At 45.1% G+C, this 21,125-nt stretch overlaps 1 protein-coding gene across 1 annotated transcript in view; it reads right to left on the minus strand.

Moving 5' to 3' along the window:
* The window catches only part of lrrc75ba (leucine rich repeat containing 75Ba), a 51,765-nt gene that overhangs the window by 29,522 nt on the left and 1,118 nt on the right, over positions 1-21,125 (minus strand). The window contains exon 2 of the mRNA XM_052093686.1: positions 5,501-5,629. Within this exon, the coding sequence (XP_051949646.1) occupies positions 5,501-5,629 (129 nt within the window). The remainder of the gene's footprint in view (positions 1-5,500; positions 5,630-21,125) is intronic.

Consider the following 21,125-nt stretch of genomic DNA (forward strand, 5'->3'; position numbering starts at 1 on the left):
ATCAGTTTTTGCTCTGATTGTTTGGGGGTAAGAGCACGCTGCTCTCGCGTTGCAGCAGGGTGGGTGCGAGCACTGCGATTTGCTTTAACAGGCAGAGTGCGTCGTGCTCGCCTCGCTTGCTTCCGGGAGTCAGCACTCACGAAAAAAACAAAAACAAAAAAAAAGATCGTTCGTGGGGCTCTTGCATGGATTTGGCTGAGGAGCAAGAGACGGGTTGATCCCTTTCTCTCACTCTCTCCCCAAACCCAGCTGGTCCTTCACATGATCTCGAAGCGCGTTCCGACGCTTCTTCAGATCATGAGGTGGATCGCGATTCTCTTCCTGCCTCCGAGCTTTCCGTCCGCGATAAAAAATCTACGGAGGTATTGCTCGATGTTGTTACTCGTGCGGTTGACAGATTGGACTGGCCACGTGAAAAAGAGACCCCCAAACGCTCCAAATTAGGGGATACATTTTATCTTCCAGTCTAAGAAAGGGAACGCCTCATGGGTCCCTTCCCTTCCTTGATAACCTCCATGAAGAGCTTTTTCGCTCATGGAGAACCCCTAAAAAAAAAAAATAAAATAAATAAAAATAAATATATATATATATTTTCTTCCCGTGTTCACATACCCGATACCGTCATTATATTCGACTATCGTGGGTGCTGAGGCACGGGGGTATTCAGTGATGCCGCCGGTCGTAGAGATGCTTGCGGGCTATCTCTCGCCGGGCTCGGCATCGTCACTTAAGAAGCCCTCTCTCCCCTCAAAGCCTTGTAGGACAACCTCCACTTTAGTGGGAAGGGCTTATCAAGCAGCAGGTCATTCTGGTGCTGCTCTGCACACTATGCTGTTTTACAGGCGTACCAGGCTGACCTCCTGGACGACCTGAGTGTAGGTTCTGCGCTTGACGAGCAAGCTTCAGACCCGCCTTGGTCCTGACTGAAGGGAGGCTCAAAAGCAAAGCGTGGCGAGTCATGCTCCTCCTCCCAGGGATTGGGGACAGTCTCGCCGCCCTCGCCAGCCCCCGAAGCAAGACCTCAGGACTATAAATTCTAGTAAGAGAAAACCCTGACGGTCTTGCGCCTAGATTAGGGGGTAGCTCCCCTCGGGACGGGGCGCGTGTTTCACTTCACCCCTCCCGGTACCCCTCGAAGCCCCTCCATTCCCGCCACCTCTTGGTGTTTCGGGTTGCAGAGGCTTCCGTCAAAATTGGGTGTTTTCGCTGTTCCTGCATTTTATTCAGGACGCGAAACACTCAACAAACCCTCAACAGGAAGTGTTAAAATATAATACCCATCTCAGAGATCCTGGCAGCGTGGAAACTTCTGCCGGATATATTCTTTTCTGTGGGTCTTATAAGGGCGTCAGGATTTAATTCACTCGCCGCTTTTCCGTGTTTCAACAGCGTGTTCTCACTACCGTGAACCGGATTTCTTTTTATGTAAAAACAAAAAAAACTCAATCTCCTGGTTAAAGGGGCCATGGTATGTGTTCCCCTTCCAGAGAGAGAGTTAGGTTATTACACTAAATACTTCCCGTTTCCCATGGAGGGTGAGGGGTGGTGTCTGGCTTAGATCTTAAAGCTTGAACTACCCGTGGGTGTTCAAGTCCAAGATGATGCCTGTCAATACGGTCGTGTCTCAAGCCCTACAACTCGTTTGGCTGGTCACCATCAATCTTATGATGCACTTCTATACTTCATTTAGAAGTTCTGCCACAACATGGAAAGTTCCTGAGGTTCACTTCTGGGGGCGAAGTCTTCCAGGGTCAGGTTCTTTCACTCAGCCTAGCCCTTTTTACCCGCACATTCACAATGCATGATGTAGCGCTGGCTCCTTGCGACTCCGGGGCATCTGCATTCTGAATTATATAGACGACTGGCTGATCCTAGCGCAGTTCCAGGAACTGGCAGTTCAGCACAGGGACATCGTCTTAGCTCATCTGTTTCTCTGAGGTTGAGGCTCAATGCCAAGAAAAGTGTCCTCTCTCCCACTCAGAACACTGTCTATCGGGGCATCCTATGGAGTTCAATCACAATGCGGGCACAACTGTCTCCCGCTAGGATTGAGTCCATTCAGATCACCCTGAGTAAAGTCAGGCTAGGTCAAGGTTGCACTGTTATCAGTATCAACGATTTCCAGGTCTCAGGGCGACCGCGTCCTTGGTGATCCCTCTGGACCTTCTGCTCATGAGACCGTTTTTGTTGTGGCCAAAAGCCAGGGGATTTCTTCCAAGGGCCAAAACCCCTAGGCTAAAAAGGGTTACACGCCTCAGGCTTCGTTCCCTTTCTATGTGGTTCAGACCCCGGTTTTCTGCCTTGGGTCCCACTCTAAGTGCGTCTTGTTGTCACAGACTGCTAACAACAGACGCCTCCCTGACAGGCGGGGTAGCGGTCTTAAGTGGTCGTCCAGCTTAAGGGGATAGGAGGGTCGTCAGCTCGGTTGTCACAGTCACTGTCTCGGGTTGATGGCTGTATTTCTGGCCCTGAAATACCTCCTCCTGAGGCTGCCATGTCTTGGTGCGGGTGGACAATACAGCGGTAGCCTCTTACATAAATCATCAAGGAGACCCACGTTCTTGTCAGCTGTATTTCTGACACGTCGGATTCTCCTTAGGGCCCAGGGTAAGCTCCTGTCACTCAGGTCAGTTATATCCCTGGATGCCTGTATACGGGAGCAGATTTACGGTCCAGACAGAAAATACCAATGGGGCAGTTAAGAACTCCACCCTAAGGTAGTAGTTGCCCAGAGTTCGCCAGCAAGGGTTTTTGTCTCTTACTGATAGCACCGCGCTGGCCGAACAGGGCTTGGTTCTCGGAGCTAATCTCTTCCCTTGACGGCTCGCCTTGGGCGATTCCAAACAGGAAGGATCTTCTATCTCAGGCACAGGGCAATATTTCATCCCTGCCCCGAATTGTGGAATCTTTCATGTTTGGCCCCTAAGGGTACCAACTGAGGGACACAGGGCTTTCTCCTGAGGTTATCGAGACCTTTTTAATTGCCGGGCTTTTTCCACTTGGAACAAGTTTGGGTGAGATCTTAGGGCAGAAGAGGACCTCTTCGCCTCTATGAATAGCGCAATGTCTCCTCTACTTCTCTCTGAAATCACCCAGCCCCCTTGGGTCTGGACATTAAGACACATACATGACCCAGAATGCGTCTGTATGCATTTCTTTCCCCGGTTTCTCTGCTCCCGGGAGTCTTGCCGATGTTCACCAGCAAGGGTCTTGCCTCCTATTAATGGCGCTGCGCTGGCCGAACAGGATATGTTTCTCGGAGCTAATTCCTCTCCTCGACGGCTCGCCTTGGGCGATTCCGAACAGGGAGGACCTTCTCATCCTTGGCCCGAATTGTGAAACCTTTCATGTCTGGCCCCTAAGGGTACCAAATGAGGTTCACAGGGTTTTCTCTTGAGATTATCGAGACCATTTCAAGTGCTACGGCTCCCTCCACTTGGAACTGATCTGGGTAGATTTTACAGGGCAGAAGAGGACCTCTTCGCCTCTGTTGATAGCGCAATGTCTCCTCTACTTCTCCCCAAGTTGCCCAGCCCCCCCCCCCCTCGGGAGGGGCTGATCGTAGTAACGCATACATAGCACAAATGCGCCTGCATGCGTTTCCTTCTACTAAAGTTCTTATTACAGAACCAGCTTACTGCCAGTTTGCTTCAGTTCTGGATTTTCTGTAAAGTTCTGTAAAGAACTGTCAGTGGGCACTTGCCTCGCCACTGCCAGGTTCTATGTGGCCACTGCGGTTTGCCACGGCTTGGTGGGCGGGGTGCCCTCAAAGAGGCATCCTCATTATTGCCCGGGCCTACGAGGTAAGTATCTCTTATGTCCTTGAGTCGACATCTCAGCCCATGCCTAAACAAGTTTGTAATGCGGTAGGTTGTCCTCTCCGCACACATTCATTGGACTTTTTTAGTTTGGATGTTCTGCACTCCAGGCTCTTATGCCCTTGAGTCGACATCGCAGCTCATACCTGAACAAGTTTGTGATGCGGCAGGCTGGTCCTCTCCACTCACATTCATCAGTTTTTATGACAAGTTTGTGTTGCGATAGGGTTCTCTTCGCACACATTCATCGAACTTTATGGATTAGATGCTTTGCTATTCCGGACTCTTATGTCCTTGAGTCGACATCTCAGCCCATGCCTAAACAAGTTTGTGATGCGGCAGGCTGGTCCTCTCCGCTCACATTCATCAGTTTTTATGACAAGTTTGTGTTGCGATAAGGTTCTCTTCGCACACATTCATCGAACTTTATGGGTTAGATGCTTTGCTACTCCGGACTCTTATGTCCTTGATTCGACATCTCAGCCCATGCCTAAACAAGTTTGTGATGCGGCAGGCTGGTCCTCTCCGCACACATTCATCAAAATTGAATGGTTTAGATGTTTATGCTACTCCGGGCTCTTATGCCCTTGAGTCGACATCTCAAGCTCATGTCTGAGACCTCTCGCGTTTTTGTGAGTACACTGCATAACCGTAGGGGTCCGGACAGCCCCAAGTGCGGTGGCGTGGGTATTGCGTTCCACGTAGCGCTTAGCAGCGCAGCATCATAGTGAAGCTTTTTGTAAAGGGAACATCTCGGGTTACATGTGTAAGCCTTGTTCCCTGAAAAAAGCGGAACGAGATGCTGCGCTGCTTTGCCACACTGGGACGTCCCAGGACTGCTTTTCAAAAAGAAGTATCTGACGACACCTGGTGACGTATCCATTTATAGCCTGGCCGCAGGTGCATCTAATGATTACATCAGCCGAAAAATTGTTGATACTAGATGACGTCACTACGGTGGTTACTTCAGTGATTGTGAATGCAACAGGAGAAAGGTCTACTTGGGTTTGTGTTCCTCTTAAGAGTTCTCATCAAGAAAGTTACTAAGGGAAAAGTACCAAGACTTTAGATGAGAAAGGGGCTATTGAGGAAGCCCAGTACCTTCTGTGTTTTCAGGCAGACTGGTAAAAGGCTGTACACCCAACTTCTGGAAGTTGTGTATCAGCCAAAAGAACAGACTCAAAAGAGTGATTCATTCATGAATCAGACATCTCTAGTTCTGATTCAGTCAACAGAAAACTCAAGATAGACTGCATGACTGCTGAAAGATCATTGATTGTCAAGTAATATATACTGTATAAACAACATTTTTATTAGGCTGCAGTAGGTTGTTATTTTCTCTGTTTTGAGTTTAGGCATTGAGAATGAAAGTTAAACTCCTTATGAAGATGAAGTCTTTATGACTTGATTGAGCAGACAAAATTTACCCTTAGCAATGAACATTGGTTTGTGTTTGAAACGAAGCAATACAAATTAGGCGTCATGGTTATTGTCCACTGTCTTGTCTTGTGTCACATCACAAAGACAGTGAGCCATGTGCAGAATACTAAATGGTTTGTGAGCTCCATTTGATTGCTGCAATACATCAGTACACCGTACAAAGACATATTTTTTCATTGAATTTTAAGTAGCAATCAACAAAGCGAAGAAGTTATATAGTCGAGTGAAATTGGGTGACTCACCTTCTTTGGGCACTGCATATCTTTAGCCAGGCTCAGCAGGAGCTCATGAGATATTGGGTCCACCAGGTTTAAAAAGGATGCGTTCTTGTAGAGGATGTCGTTGAGTGACGTACCCTCTAATCCCAAGTCCTGAAAACACAAACAGACAAGGGGAGCACATATTTATCAGTACAATGTCATTTAGGTCTTACTTATACTGTGTTTTCTGGCAATCTCACCATGTATGCCTCTGTATTACATAAGACTCTTATTTTCCCTTTGTTACATTTACACATATAGAAGACGCTTTTATCCAAAGTAAATTTAAGTATACATTTGTTTTTCTTTTCGTAGTTTTTTGCCAGTATTTTTTTTTTCCTTGTTGTTCCCTGGGAATTTAATCTATGACCTTCGCTTTAATGCCATGCTCTAACAGTTGAGCTACAAGAACCCGTTGAATACTTTTTAATTTGGTACCTTAAGTGGATAATCTAAAAGACAGCATTACTCTGTATGTATTATACAACCCTGATTTAGATAAGAATAACTCTAGAAAGACAAGATTGAGGTGTTTCAGTGAGACTTTCAGTAGTGGAGAGTGGATTATGAAACTGCCTCCATTGGGATATTAATATTCAGAGACCAGATGCTTTTATCTATGGTGACTTGCATATTCTGATCAGAACAGGTTTTTGCACTCAGTGTGCATTGCTTAAATGTGTTTAGCAGCAGGGATGGAGACGCCCACAATACCCACCTTTCTGTCCCTGACTCCCTCACACTCAATCCATCTGTCCATCCATCCAACACAGAACATTTTCTCTTTTCTACCCTTTATCATGTGCTGTATCAAATTTGCACTAACCAACATAATCCAGCGTGTACAAGCTTGATATTATTAAATAAGATGCCAAATTTAATTGCAAGTGACCACCTGACTGACATGTAAACCAGCAGATTTTTTATGTGCTATTTAGAAGCAGGTTTATCTGAAATAGCTTTAACCCCATTAACAGATCGGCTTGGAATAAAAAAATCCAAATAACAGCATCGCAGTCTTTGAGAATGGTTGCACAGACAACACAGAAAATATGTGTGGAAAATGTGTGCAGACTTTGAGATCAAAATTTCTGTGTATCCAAAAGTAATAAGGAAAGATTGTTTCACAACATTTCCCAAACCTTAACTGATCATCTGGTGAAGCTAATTGGCCATGTTGTCTGCAAAAATGCATAAAGTCTGGTGTCTACAGGGTTAAACTTTTTGCATGAAATGGAAATGTCAGAAGTGTTATATGAGGTCCAGACAGCGAGTGAGAAGAATATGAAAAAAGGGCATAACAAGATGTAGAGACACATTTGTGCACGCACACACAAAAACACACACACACACACACACACACACACACACACACGCACGCACACACATGCATGCACACACATACACACACACACACACACACGCACGCACACATGCTTCTTAAAGGATGAGAAAGCTGGATATTTATGTGTGTGTATGTGTGTTGTATCTAATGATCCTTGGCTCTTATAATGATCATTTTTATTCTCAATGTGTCATCACTCTAATGAATATCATTTTAGATTAGTTTAAGCATTAGTTTGCTAATGCTTAAACACACACAAAAGAAAAAAATGACATTACACAAAAATATTAGTGACAGAGCTTTAAGTACTGATTACACATTCACTCTAATTTCATGCGGAAGTGTGCATTTTTTATGTTAAATACTTCTATCCCTGTTTCTGAGACCTAAATGTGACTGCTGTGTGCATTTTCCATTTCCCTTTTTGTTTAGTAACTAGTAGCACCTATTAAACATGCCAAAAAAAACAAAATTCTAAAGCAAATACAGTTTTCCTAAAACTTAATGTTAATAAATTAATGTTAATGTTGTTTGTGTTTCCAGGAGTGTTGGTTATTCATGTTTTTGAGACTATACAGACATTACAGCTGATTTTCTGCAAAGCTGAATAATTAATTCTGATTCAAAGTAATGTCCAGCATCATCCAATCACATTCTGAATCTATGTACTGATTCCTTATTGTCCCATGTCTGCCAAACATCATCTGCAGCCTGAAACTGAACTTTTGACCGTATTTTAGGAGTGAATGCACTTCCCTTGCTCCCTATTTAGTGAATGACTTAACCTCCAGTGTGTCTGTCTGCACTGGTTTCAGAACAGTTTGAAATTAACCTTATTTTCATCCTAACTCCATATAAAGCCTCTGGAAGCAAAATTTTTCAGCTTTGATTCTCATGAAAATGCACATTCAATATCGGAATGTATTTACTAATGTTAATGAATAGAACCGTATTATACAGTGATAACAAAATAAAATATAACAGAATTTAAATTATAATGAGGTTAAATAACCCACAGATTTGTTCATGTGGAAAGTTATTCAAAACAACAACAAAAAATGTCAACTTTTGTGTGAATAATGCCCCACAATACACGTATGTGTATATCATGTTTATCAGCGTGCTCACGCGAAAAACGTATGCATTTTTTTAAGTGGCATATCAAATGAAACTATAGACACTAATCTTTACACCCAAATAGGTTTAAATGAAAAAAGAAAAAAAAAAAACATTAAGGGGCTTCTTACCAGTAGCATTTTTGTTGGCTCTGTGCCCGTAGAAGCACTTCACAGAAATCAATGCCATGTTGTTTTGTCACTTGGTGCGTCATAAGTTTAACCCTTAAATGACAGTCTGAAGTGTTGTGAACAGTATTCAGTGGGTTTAAATTAATTAAGATTATGTGCAGTGTATAGCAAAGCCAAAGTACAATGTACACGCATGTGTACGCAGGATCACATAAGGTTAATATGCAGAGACATGGATAACTATACCATTTATTTGTCAATTATAAAGAAAGGTATAGATACTGTGACTTTATGGTGCTATAAAAACATTTTATGGGAAACCTGTTTGAAAACAGTTTTTATTTTGCATTTACGCTTGGTGATGCTGGTGCAGAAAATAACAAACTTCAGCTTTAATATTATAAAAACATTTTAGGATATGAAAATAATCCCTGTTCCTGTATAAAAAAATTCCAGTTTCTGTGACATCCAAGAATTCCAATTATCATATCTCTATGAAACAGACAGGTAAAATGCCAAGTAGTGGCTGTCGGCTGCCTCAAGTTACATCATGCAAGATCTGTGGCTGTCAACTTGTTTTTTTTTTTTTTATCCTTTTAGCTGTTATCTAGATCCTGAATGCAAAAAGTGTTTTTCATCAATGTGAAGTCACTACTAGCTCTGTCACCAAGATATATCTCTGTAAATAGTATCAGTCCCTTCAAAGTCCATTCAAATAATGTCAAGCACTGATAGTGGCTCTGATACATGAGACCCATTTTCAATTCCCTGTTTCTTGATAATGTGAGTCAGCCTTAATAAAGACTGAGAGTCCACACAAAGGACCTCACCATGGGTCTCAGGTGATATGCTTGTCACAGCATAGGTTTCCAAGACTATCTCTATGTGCTGATTAAAACACTCTCTGCTCTGGGATGTCAATTTCTCAATGTAATTAACAGCACATCCTGAGAGAGGGACCAGTGGATTAGCCAGAAACAAGGCTCTGGGTGTGCTATGGGATAACAGGGTGTGCAAATCTGAAGCACAATTAAGTGACATGTACTGTACCATTAACAACTACAGCATTTATGTCTTTTTAGCTCTAAATTATAAATTGAATAATTTAGCCTACTTAACCATTAAATTAACTATAAATTAAATCTGTCACCTAAATAGGCTGATAATGGCTCATCATTAAATCAAGCATTGTCATATAATATTCAAAATATTTGCATACAGGAGCGTTACAGTTAGTGTATTCTCCAAATATTCCATAATATGCATATATTGTGATTGAGAAAGAAAAGAACAACAACTGATTTATTTTGCATGTGTGGACGAGTCCAATACTACAAGTCCAGTTAGTATTTTTTGTGTTGCGCTAACGGCCAAGATGCATCACGCAAGAGCAAAAGTTTCCAATGGCATTGTAGAAATGCGCTATTTGCAGTAATGAATAATGACGAAGAGAGCCAAACTCAGTATAGTATACAAAAGCACGCATTTTCCTCATTCATGCACATGTACGGAATTAGACGGAGCATAAAAAAACAATGGGATGATAACAGACAACAAACACGCTAACAGGGGGAAATTACATAAAAAAGTGAAAACATGAGATGAGAGTGCAAAACATAAGTGACTAAGAGATCTGCTGGCCTGTGTAAGCCCTGCTCTTGATGTCTATGGCCTTTTGTACATAAAATGTTGACCCGCTATGAGGGTGTACTTATGATGGAAGACTTCTAGCCAAATAAAGTGCAAACCTCTTCACTAAAATATAATATTTTATAAAATATATAAATGTTTCAGTGTAGTAGATTTGAGTATCTCAGAGACCTGTTACTTCCTCTTTAAACAAAGAAAAAACTGTGTATCTTTTTGAAATAAAGCTATTTCTCCTAATACCAAGTTAAAGATTAAGAGTTTTTTTCTATATTAAAATATTTCCTCTTATACCAGCTTAATATGCAGAGACAATAAGTTAGCCATTCATAGTTTAATTTCTCTGAACAAAGTAAACACTGGCGCTATTAAAACATTGCGGTTTGTTTGAACATCTTGACATAGCAACATTGGCTCAACAAATGGCTAGATTTTGGGGCAGGACAATCTGTTTTTTCAGGGAAGGAGTGTTTTTTGAAGAGATGCACTGATATGGAATTTCTAGTAGGGATGTGCACGAATAATCAAGTACTCATTCTGCACCAGCTACTCAAGTACTAAAATTGCAACTCGAAAATCACAAATTAATTTTCCTTTACGCATTTGCAAGTTGGAGGGCGACAGCCGCCCCTCCAGCCTCTTCTGCAGGATAGAAAGCACTGATCCGACTGCGCATCTCTGGGGTCTTCACGTTGGGAAGAACACCACTTAGCCAACAGATGCCACTTCAAGGCATACAGGCGCCAAGTTGAGGGAGCCCTGGCCTCAGCGATTGTGTCTACCACTGCAGGTGGTAGACCACTTAGGCGGTGCGAGACGGCCCTCGTAGCCAGCGCACCCAACACTCTTATAGGTGTCAAAACGGTCCCCTTCACCTCAGGGACGAGTCGACTGCCCAACAAATAAGGACCGGCTGACCCAGCCGTGGCCTCTTCTCTTTTTTCTCCCCAAAAGGAATTAAATCGTTCAGCTGGGGGCCATATATGGTCTGCGTCGGGGGGGTGTCCCTCTGAAGGGGAGGACACTGCAGAGACCACACCCCACCCGGAGGGGGAATGGGGGAGTATTTGAATGGAAATATGTCACATGGCCTTACCGAACCTTGTCACAAGCATCTCATGTGGAGAAGTCCCGTGGTAGGTCCTACCCGGGTGGGGAGGAGTTCTACAAACACGGTGACCCGGGGCAGATGGACCTCTGCCCAAGAAAGATGCATTTTACCAATGGGAAAATCATTTTGTGGGAAATACATCACACAGGGTTACCTACGAGTAACCAGCACATGTGGAGCACCTACCCCAGCACAGGGCCTAGTAAGCAGACATACTGGGCTGGTGGATGGACATCCAGGGTCCACAACTTTGTGAACATGACTGGGAGTAAAAGCGCACATCTTCACCTCAGCGGAGGGGAAAGGCGCTATTTGCAAGCAGTACACCCGGCCAGCTGTCCCGGAACTTACCTGCTCGTACCTGACAACACACCGGACGAGACCTGCTCAACCCAAAGATTATAGAATCTCGCAAAGGTGTTGGGTGTCGCCCGGCCCACTGCTCTACAGATGTCATTGCGCCTGATGATCAAGTCATGCTTCCATAAATACTTAACGTCCACTGCATCGCAATGTGCCGATATAGCGGCAAATACACCTTCAAGGTGGAGGGGAACAGCCGCTCCTCCAGGCTCTTCTGCAGGAAAGAAAGCACTGATCCGACTGCAAATCTCTGGGGTCTTCGCGTTGGGAAGAACACCACTTAGCGAACAGATGCCACTTCAAGAAATACAGGCGCCTCATTGAGGGAGCCCTGTCCTGAGCGATTGTGTCTACCACTGCAGGTGTTCTGCGTACCGTCCAAGGGCCAGATGTGGAGGGTCCAGAGGTCTGGTCGCAGGTGCCAGATGGTTCCCCCTCCCTAAAAAATAAGGTCTTTCCTTAGGGGAATTTGTCCGGGGGGGGATTTCGCGAGGGCCATGAGGCCGAGAACCAAGTCTGGGTGGGCCAGTAAGGTGCTACAAGGACGACCTGCTCCTAGTCCTCCCTGACCTTGCACAACGTCCATGCAATTAGGCTCACTGGGGGAACGCATACTTGCATTACACCAGGGGCAAGCTGTGTGTCGGCGCATCTGTGCTGAGGGGAGCCACGGCCAGAGCAGGCATTGGGAGGATTCCCGGGAAGCGAACAGGTCTACCTGCGCTTGACCGAATCGACTCCAAATCAGCTGGACCACCTGGGGGTGAAGTCTCCACTCTCCCCTGAGCATGACCTGCCACAACAGCACATCCGCTGTACTGTTGAGGTTGCCCGGGATGTGAGTGGATCGCAACGATTTGAGTCGCACTCAAACAAGGTGCCACTTGTGGCCATGCTGAGTCCTGGGATATCAAAGCATATACCTTTCTCCTTGTGCCCACGCCTGGAGCGGTCTGGGATGGGAGAGGAGGAAAATCATCCTCGCAACCTGTCAAGACCGTCACATCGGGGACGGGATTGTGCCTCAGCTGGCCGTGCGGGGGCGGAAGTGTTCTCGCAATGAGGACATCAACCAAAAGGCATCTTGAAAAAGACTTTCGTAGGTGCCACTCATTTAGAAGGAGATATATTCTTCAAGAGGAAGAATATATACTCTTTGTTTGCTGCTGAAGAGCCCAGGAGCCTTCTCTGCACAACGCCGGTGCAAGAGGGGGAGAACCGCTGTAATGCGCTGTAAAATCCAACAGCTTCACTAAAGTTTATAGGTGAATGGATCGGCAGAGTAATTCAGCTCGTTGAACACAACCACTCGGCTCTGAAGAAACAATCTGAATGAGGGGTTGATTCCAGCTCTTTTTATACCCATATGGGAGAGGCATGCAAATTCCACTCACCAATTCCCATTGGACTTTTTTCAAAAATCAGAGGTGTATGGGGCTCCAAAGGACGACCCCTAGTGTCACTACATTGATACAATATCGAGTGAGTGACAGAAGGGGAACAAAGTGTGGCAATACTTGTAATATTGTGATTCTTATTGAATTCTACTATTTGTATTCAGTTCTTGTTGGAGTCATGCAAACCAACAGATGAGGATCAGTTTTATTGGTGTAAAAAAAAGAAAAGGCATAGCGATACAAGAAGCGTATCAGACCGTATGTATGTTAAATCTCTAAGCACCGGCAGAGTGCATTTTATAAAAACATTATAAACCAGCTTCCAACTTCCAACCAAATAAAGCTTCCAACTTTACCCAAATGATTTTCTGAATTCTAATGTGTGAAATTATAAAAATGTGATAGCCTTTATGTAGACTTTGAGTTTATATCTGTGCATTACCTTAATCCCATCTGTATTGGTTTCTATGAAAGCTCCAGGTGAGTGCAAATGTTTTTTACGGTTATTTTTAAACCTTTTTGTTTGTTTGTTTGTTTTCCATTTTTATTAATGAATATTGTTCATTTAATTTTTTTTCACAAAAGAAAAGCATAGTTTGTGGATGGTATCTTATTTTGAAACTGTGCATGATAACGTTTGTAAATATAACAAAATATAATATTCACATACATTAATGTTATTTTTAATGTGTATTTTAATTTACGAGTAATCGGGTACAAATTTTTTGTGGGTTAGCGTACTCAACAACAAAATATTTGAAAATGCCTATCCCTAATTTCTAGGCTGATACAGATATCCGTTAATTCACAGCTCATTGTGGACAATACCAATAACCAATAATTTTACTTTTTGGGATTTAAGCCTTTAAACTGAAACTGTTAGCTACTTGCTTGAAACTAAATTTGTGTTGTTTAAAAGCTTGGATTCTTGACTTCAAACTATAGGTGCAATTTTGATTTTCTCAGTTATCAGAGACCGATATATTGTGCACCCCTATTGAAGCTATATTTTTGCATTTGTGTCATATTTTTGCATTTTACATTTTGCCTTTAAAACTGGACATTTTAATAACATTTACAAGAAAGTCTCCAAAAGCTTATTATATGAACTGTTCATTTCAAAAGCATTTCAGGTTCTTCTCAACATTTATAGAAATTTCGATTACATTTATATTCTCGGCAGATGCTTTCTTATCAAAACAACAGATCAAAATCAACAGTGGCCAATTTAGATTAGCAACAGCACAGCATTTGTGCCTATTTGGAACAAGGAGGCAAGCCAAGCAGCTGCAGAACGAAGACATCGAGAGAGAGAGAGAGAGAGAGAGAGAGAGAGAGAGAGAGAGATAAAGCTGTGTTATAGAGTTGCATTGATTGATTGTCAGGGCAGGGGAATAATCTAAAATGCTCTCCCAGAACTAGTTCAAAACTCTATTATTATGAGGTGTGGCTGCATCTTTTTAGCATGTTTGGACACAGAGATCACATAACATCGCAACGGGACAATAAAGAGAACTAGATCTCAGAAACTGTGACAGGTTCTGCCCTCATATCAATACTTTCAACACAGCAAGGGGAAAATGTCAGGCTACCGTTTTGCTTTGATTTTCTCTTTTTTCCTCCAGTGAATAAATGTGCTGTGCTGAGATTCATAAACATTATTTGAGTCTTCTGGTCCCCGAAACCATTTACAGAACAGGTCACTCAAAAATAAAACTTCTGTCATCATTAACTCACTCTTAAGATGTCCCAAACCTTTATAAAGTGTATAGTATGTACAAATGTATTCTTTTCATAATGTCTGCACTGCTGTTTTCCATTCCAGGAAAGTAAACAGTGATTTATCCGTGAATAATGATTAATGGTCTGTTCCTCACACAAAGCTATCGTATGGCTTCAGAAGACTTGGAATGTAAGTCGTATGGGCTACTTTTACAGCACTTTTATTGTGTTTTTGTCATTTTTTAAATCTTGGCATTTTAAATCGTCATCATTAAATAAAAAAACGTTTCTCCTAGTATGGATAGCAGAAGCTCAGACATTCTGCCTAATATCTAATTTAGCATTTCACAGAAAAAAAGAATCATAGGTAAATTATGATATTATTTTCATTTGTGGGTGAACTATTCCTTTAAAAACATGCAGCCCAGCATGGCAATACAGTAGCCATGAGGTTTAGGTATGGCACTTCAATACAATCCATTATCAATGAAAAGCAATCTGATAGTGATTTAATGATGTGGGTCTTTGTAAAAGAATGTGGCAGTTGATCACAACAATATGTTTTCATGCAGCGCTCAGAGATCAATAAATCTCACTTAAAACAATTTAAACAGCATTATATATAATTTCACATATCATTGTTTATTTACATCATTGATTTCTACTTTTGCATGGAGTCTGTTATCTATTTATTCCAACCCACCTCTCTTTTTTATATTCTTACACACAAACACAAAGGCATGCAAAGTGTTTGTTTTTCTTAAATTATTTTTACTTATTCCTTTGGCTGGTCTCCACAACATAGGTGATTTCAGGTTTTAGTACAAATACTTAAAATAATTATTTTGTGGTGAAGTAAATAAAGCAGTAAATATTAAGTACTTTCTACATTGATAAAGTTAAAGTATGAACTTGAAATTATTAAGTATCTTCTACATTTGTACTCAATTCAAACATGCAAAAATTATAATATAAATATTGTTTGTTATATTAATGATGTGTCATCATGTAATAATCCTAAAGTAGAAAACCTTGTCATGTTTATTTGCTAATCTGAGTACATTTCTGTTACCTGCACACACAAACACAAGACGAGACAGTCAAAATGTCGGAGAAAACTGCTTTATTCCAACAAAGCAGGCAACAGTACAAAAACAGGGCAAATCCAGTGAAGAATGGTCAGGGTGAGCGTTAAATCGAAGCCGGGGAATCAAGATAGGGTAAAGGGGCAAATCCAGGAGAGAGTGGTCAACGAGAGCGTAGGGGGTCATAGCCGGGGTAATCAGAATCAGCGAGACGGGACTAGAGGGAGCAAAAGACAGGGGAACAAGGGGAGCTCGAAAGCCGGGGAATCAAGAGGAAAATGACGAGACTAGTGGGAGCAAAAGACAGGGGAACAAGGGAGCTGGCAAGCTAAGAGGTGAACGAGAGGAGGTCAAAACTAGATGAGACTAGCGGGGGCAAAGACACGGAAACTAAATACAATAACCAACAACCGTGGAGATCTAAAGGGTAGTGATATATATAGGGGCAAGTGCAGGTGTAAACCATGACAGGTGATGAGACGAGTGCAGGTGAAACTAATGTGCAGGAGTGCAGATGACGCCGAGTGCAGGTGGTCGTAATGTTCTGGGGGATTGGAAACGCGTGAGAAACTCGAGGAAGGGAGATTGCCTATGAGCATGTGAGCGAGTAGGAGCAAAGTGGGCGTGAGGGCTCGAGCGAGCAAAAAGAGCATGCGAGCTCGAGGCGGAACGAGCTGGGAGCTCGAGGGGGTGGAACGAGCGTGGAAGCTCGAGGGGCGGAGCGAGGAGCGGGTTCGTGACAGTACTCCCCTCTAAAACGGATGGCTCCTGACAGCCGGCCGGTTGTGAGGAAGTGGTGCTGGACGAACCCAACAAACAAAAAACCCTGAACAGACAACCCACAAAACACACAAACAAAATTGAGGGCAGTCCAAGGGGCACAGAGGGAAATAAGACAGTCCATGGGATCAATGGGCAGTATCAAGGCAAGGTCTGGGGGAACATAGCAGACAGGCGGGTGGTCGGGAGATCTAGGGGGCAGCCGTAGGGCAGAGACAGGGTCAGGGGGTCTGGAAGGCGACTGGAGGACAGGGACTGGGTCCGGGGGTCTGGAAGGTGACCACCGGACAGGAATAGGGTCCGGAGGCCAGGGTAGAGGCCACAGGACAGGGAGAGGGTCAGGCAGTCCGGGCTGAGCCGTGAAAGGCGGTGCCGTCAGAGGCAGCACTGTAGGCGGCTCTGGAGGTGGGGTTCTGGAAGGCTCTGGAGGTGGAGCCGAAGGAGGCTTTAGGGGCGAAGGCCTGAAAGGCTCTGGAGGTGGAGCCGACGGAGGCTTTAGGGGGGAAGGCCTGGAAGGCTCAGGAGGTGGAGCCAATGGAGGTGGCGCCGTGGGAGGTCCCCGAGGCGACGACCTGGCAGGCTCTGTAGTCTCGGGGGGTAGAGCCGTAGGAGGCCCGCGAGGCGGAGCCATAGAAAGCTCTGGAGTCTTTGGAAGTAGAGCCGTGAGAGGCTCGGGGAAAAAGGTCGTGGAAGCGGCTTGAGGGGGGGAGGAGCCCTGAGAGACTCGAGAGGAGAAGCCCTGAGAGGCTTGGGAGGGGGAGCCCTAAAAGACTCGAGAGGAGAAGCCCTGAGAGGCTTGGGAGGGGGAGCCCTAAAAGACTCGAGAGGAGAAGCCCTGAGAGGCTTGGGAGGGGGAGCCCTAAAAGACTCGAGAGGAGAAGTCCTGAGAGGCTCGAGAGGAGGAGCCCTGGGAGGCTTGGGAGGAGGAGCCTTGGAAGGCTCGAGAAGAGCCCTGGGAGGCTTGGGAGGAGGAGCCTTGGGAGACTCGAGAGGCGGAGGCCGCGAGGGCTCTGAGGGGCGAGCAGAACCCGGCAGAGCCGTGGAAGACTCTGGGGGTGGAGCAGAACCCGGCAGAGCCGTGGAAGACTCTGGGGGCGGAGCAGAACCCGGCAGAGCCGTGGAAGACTCTGGGGGCGGAGCAGAACCCGGCAGAGCCGTGGAAGACTCTGGGGGCGGAGCAGAACCCAGCAGAGCCATGGAAGACTCTGAGGGCGGAGCAGAGGTCGGTAGAGCTGTGGAAGACTCTGAGGGAACCTCTGCGGTCTTGAGCACAAGACGAGACTGGGGAGAAGGGGCCCTCTTCCTTCTCTTGCGTCCTCGGCCAACAGGGGACGTGGCCATGGGGACGGTCGAGGCTACAAGCGCTGGCTCGCCGACCGTGGCGGGCATGGGCGCTGGCTCGTTGGCCGTGGCGGGCATGGGCGCTTGCTCGTTGGCCGTGGCGGGCATGGGCGCTGGCTCGTTGGCCATGCCAGGCTTCGGGACTGGGGCCATGTCAGGCTTCAGGACTAGGGCCGTGACAGGCTTCGGGACTAGGGCCGTGTAAGGCTTCGGGGCTAGGGCCGTGTAAGGCTTCGGGGCTAGGGCCGTGTCAGGCTTCGGGCTAGGGCCGTGTCAGGCTTCGGGGCTAGGGCCGTGTCAGGCATCGGGGCTAGGGCCGTGTCAGGCTTCTGGACTAGGGCCGCGACAGGCTTCGGGACTAGGGCCGTGACAGGCTTCGGGACGGGGGCCATGGTAGGCTTCAAGACGGGGGCTGTGGTAGGCTTCAAGACGGGGGCCGTGGTAGGCTTCAAGACAGGGGCCGTGGTAGGCTTCAAGACGGGGGCCGTGGTATGGAACGCTGGTTCAGTTTCTGCCTCCCCCACAGTAAACGAGGAACCAGCGTACAGTAGGGCGAGGTCAATAAACTGAGCCAGGTTGAGAGAGCAGCGACCACCAGGCATGAATGATGAGGCTGGCTCATTCAGTCCAAATTGAAAAATGTCTTTCAGAGCCACCTCATCAAAATTCACCTGGTACGCCAGGGCACAAAAATCCATAATATAAGCCTCCAAGGGTTGGCTCCCCTGGCGCAAACCCAAGAGTCGGGCCGCTGGCTCCATAATGTCAAGGACGGGATTATGAGTTACATAACCACTGCCTTGCACGGAAAACCCTTGGTTCGCGTCCGATGAGCCATAAAAGCTCTCCGGGGATGGAGAGCATACGGCACTCGTGGATGCGTGGAAAGCATCAACGGGCTCAGGGGCAGACACAGGTGAAACAGGGTGACATAAATCAGACAAATAACATACCTGCTGCCCCTGGGCCGCGAGCGCTCAGTCCTGCCTCCAAACTGTAGCTCCTCGCGCCGAATGTGACATGCACCTCCGCTCTAGTGAGCTGCGCGAATCCTCAGTGCAGGGCATTGTGACTGTCTTCGGTAACAGTTGGTTATTTTGTAATCCGCACACACAAACACAAGACGAGACAGTCACAAAGTCGGAGAAAACCACTTCATTCCAACAAAGCAGGCAACAGTACAAAAACAGGGCAAATCCAGTGAAGAATGGTCAGGGTGAGCGTTAAATCGAAGCCGGGGAATCAAGATAGGTTAAAGGGGCAAATCCAGGAGAGAGTGGTCAACGAGAGCGTAGGGGGTCAAAGCCGGGGTAATCAGAATCAGCGAGACGGGACTAGAGGGAGCAAAAGACAGGGGAACAAGGGGAGCTCGAAAGCCGGGGAATCAAGAGGAAAATGATGAGACTAGTGGGAGCAAAAGACAGGGGAACAAGGGGGCTGGCAAGCTAAGAGGTGAACGAGAGGAGGTCAAAACTAGACAAAACTAGCGGGGGGCAAAGACACGGGAAACTAAATACAATAACCAACAACCGTGAGACGAAAGGGTAGTGATATATATAGGGGCAAGTGCAGATGTAAACCATGACAGGTGATGAGACGAGTGCAGGTGAAACTAATGTGCAGGAGTGCAGATGACGCGAGTGCAGGTGGTCGTAATGTTCTGGGGGATTGGAAACGCGTGAGAAACTCGAGGAAGGGAGATTGCCTACGAGCATGTGAGCGAGTAGGAGCAAAGTGGGCGTGAGGGCTCGAGCGAGCAAAAAGAGCATGCGAGCTCGAGGGGGCGGAACGAGCGTGGGAGCTCGAGGGGGCGGAACGAGCGTGGAAGCTCGAGGGGGCGGAGCGAGGGAGCGGGGTTCGTGACAATTTCACAGGTAAATTAAATAAATTAATTTTATTTGACTTCGAAGCTGGTATTCCTAGCATGCACCGGGCTTGAATAATTAATGAGCTTGCATGGTTTCACTGTTTACAAGTTTAGTTACCCCATTTTTATTGTTGATTTTGTTGTTACGTTTGGTAACTTATTGTTTTGTGAAGTTTGAAGTTCATTTTCACTCAAAATTACCTGTTCATGATAATAATAATAATAAAGATCTGTTGATTGTTCCCATCACAGTGTTTTGTGCACCAAGTGTTGAGGACTGCGTGTGCGGCTCATATGGTTTTATTAACTGTAATGCATGGTGATGTCTTATAGATTACGTTCCATGCAGTATGCTTCCCTGTAGAAAGCTTCCATGTGTCATGTGATTAAGAACGTTTAAACAGCACTTACATGCCCTGTCCCAAATGGCGCACTTCATGTGGACTTTCGGTCTCATGGACTTAAATTGCGCGTGCTCGCTGAGTCTACGAGTCCGTAGGCCGTCCCATTTAGCATTTTAACGCTCTGAAGTGTGCTCAGCAGCGCCCCCTTTGTACCCTTGAAGCGGTCTTCCATGAAGCCCGCGATAGATCCAGGCTTCACGCACTTCAAGTACCCAGGAGTCCTTGCGAAAGGCCAATCAGACAACTGGTGTGAAGAGCGCTTTCAGCTCACGGACACAGACAATTGATAACATGGCTGAGAAGAAAATATTTAAGTGTAAGTATCATTATGGTTTTTATGACTGTGTACATTTTACCAGTTGTTACCTACAGTTTATACAAACATTATGGTCATCGACCAGTGGTTGATGTCTCAAACATAGTAATAGCGGCTGAATAATAGGCTGATCGCATAACGATTCATTATATAGAACCGAATGGCAGGGCTTTACTGAGTCATATGTAAGTGAAGTATGGATATTTAAACCTGTAAATTAAAAACGACATAAAAAAACAAGGTACACATAAAAATATAAAATACATATATATATATATATGTATATAAAGAAAAAAGAAAATTAAACAGTAAATCAAATAATAATGACTTAATGCATTAACGACTTTTGACAAGTTATATGTTTATCTACAAAGTCAATAACATTTACTTGCTTACCCTTTCCTCCGTGCATAACATCAGCATTTGTATGCATGAAAAATAATCTTGTCTTCTACGACGTCGGAGCGTATAAATGTGATTTCTCTGCATGGCAAGCCATCTCGCAAACACAATAGTAAAAACAACAACAATAGGCAGCATATTTCCCCGAACCGAACCTGCAGCTCCTGTCCAACAATAACCACGCTTCACGATCGAGTCTGTCCCAAAAATACTTCTCAATGCGCCCTTGTGGACTTGCGCGAGATGCCCTATAAGTCTGCACTACATGACGTCACCGAAGTGTGGACTCTGAGGAAGTCCACAAGTCCGGAGTGTGCCATTTGGGACAGGGCCTTAAAAGCATGGTTTAATTCAGTGCTACAGTTTTTCAATGAAATGTACAAACAAAGTGTGAGTAAAATTTACTTAAGAATTTCTAATTAAACCCACAAAGAATTGTGTTTAGTCTTTACTTGAAAATATGGTCTCTTAAATTTACTAGCAATTTCATTTTTATAAGTAAACCTCACTCCAAATAGTTTTCAGAGTGGGGATACTGGGTCCTAACAATGTACGCAAATCCTGACCCACACACAGTTTT

The sequence above is a fragment of the Xyrauchen texanus genome, chromosome 27 (genome assembly GCF_025860055.1).
Source record: "Xyrauchen texanus isolate HMW12.3.18 chromosome 27, RBS_HiC_50CHRs, whole genome shotgun sequence".
Taxonomy (NCBI): Eukaryota; Metazoa; Chordata; class Actinopteri; order Cypriniformes; family Catostomidae; genus Xyrauchen; species Xyrauchen texanus.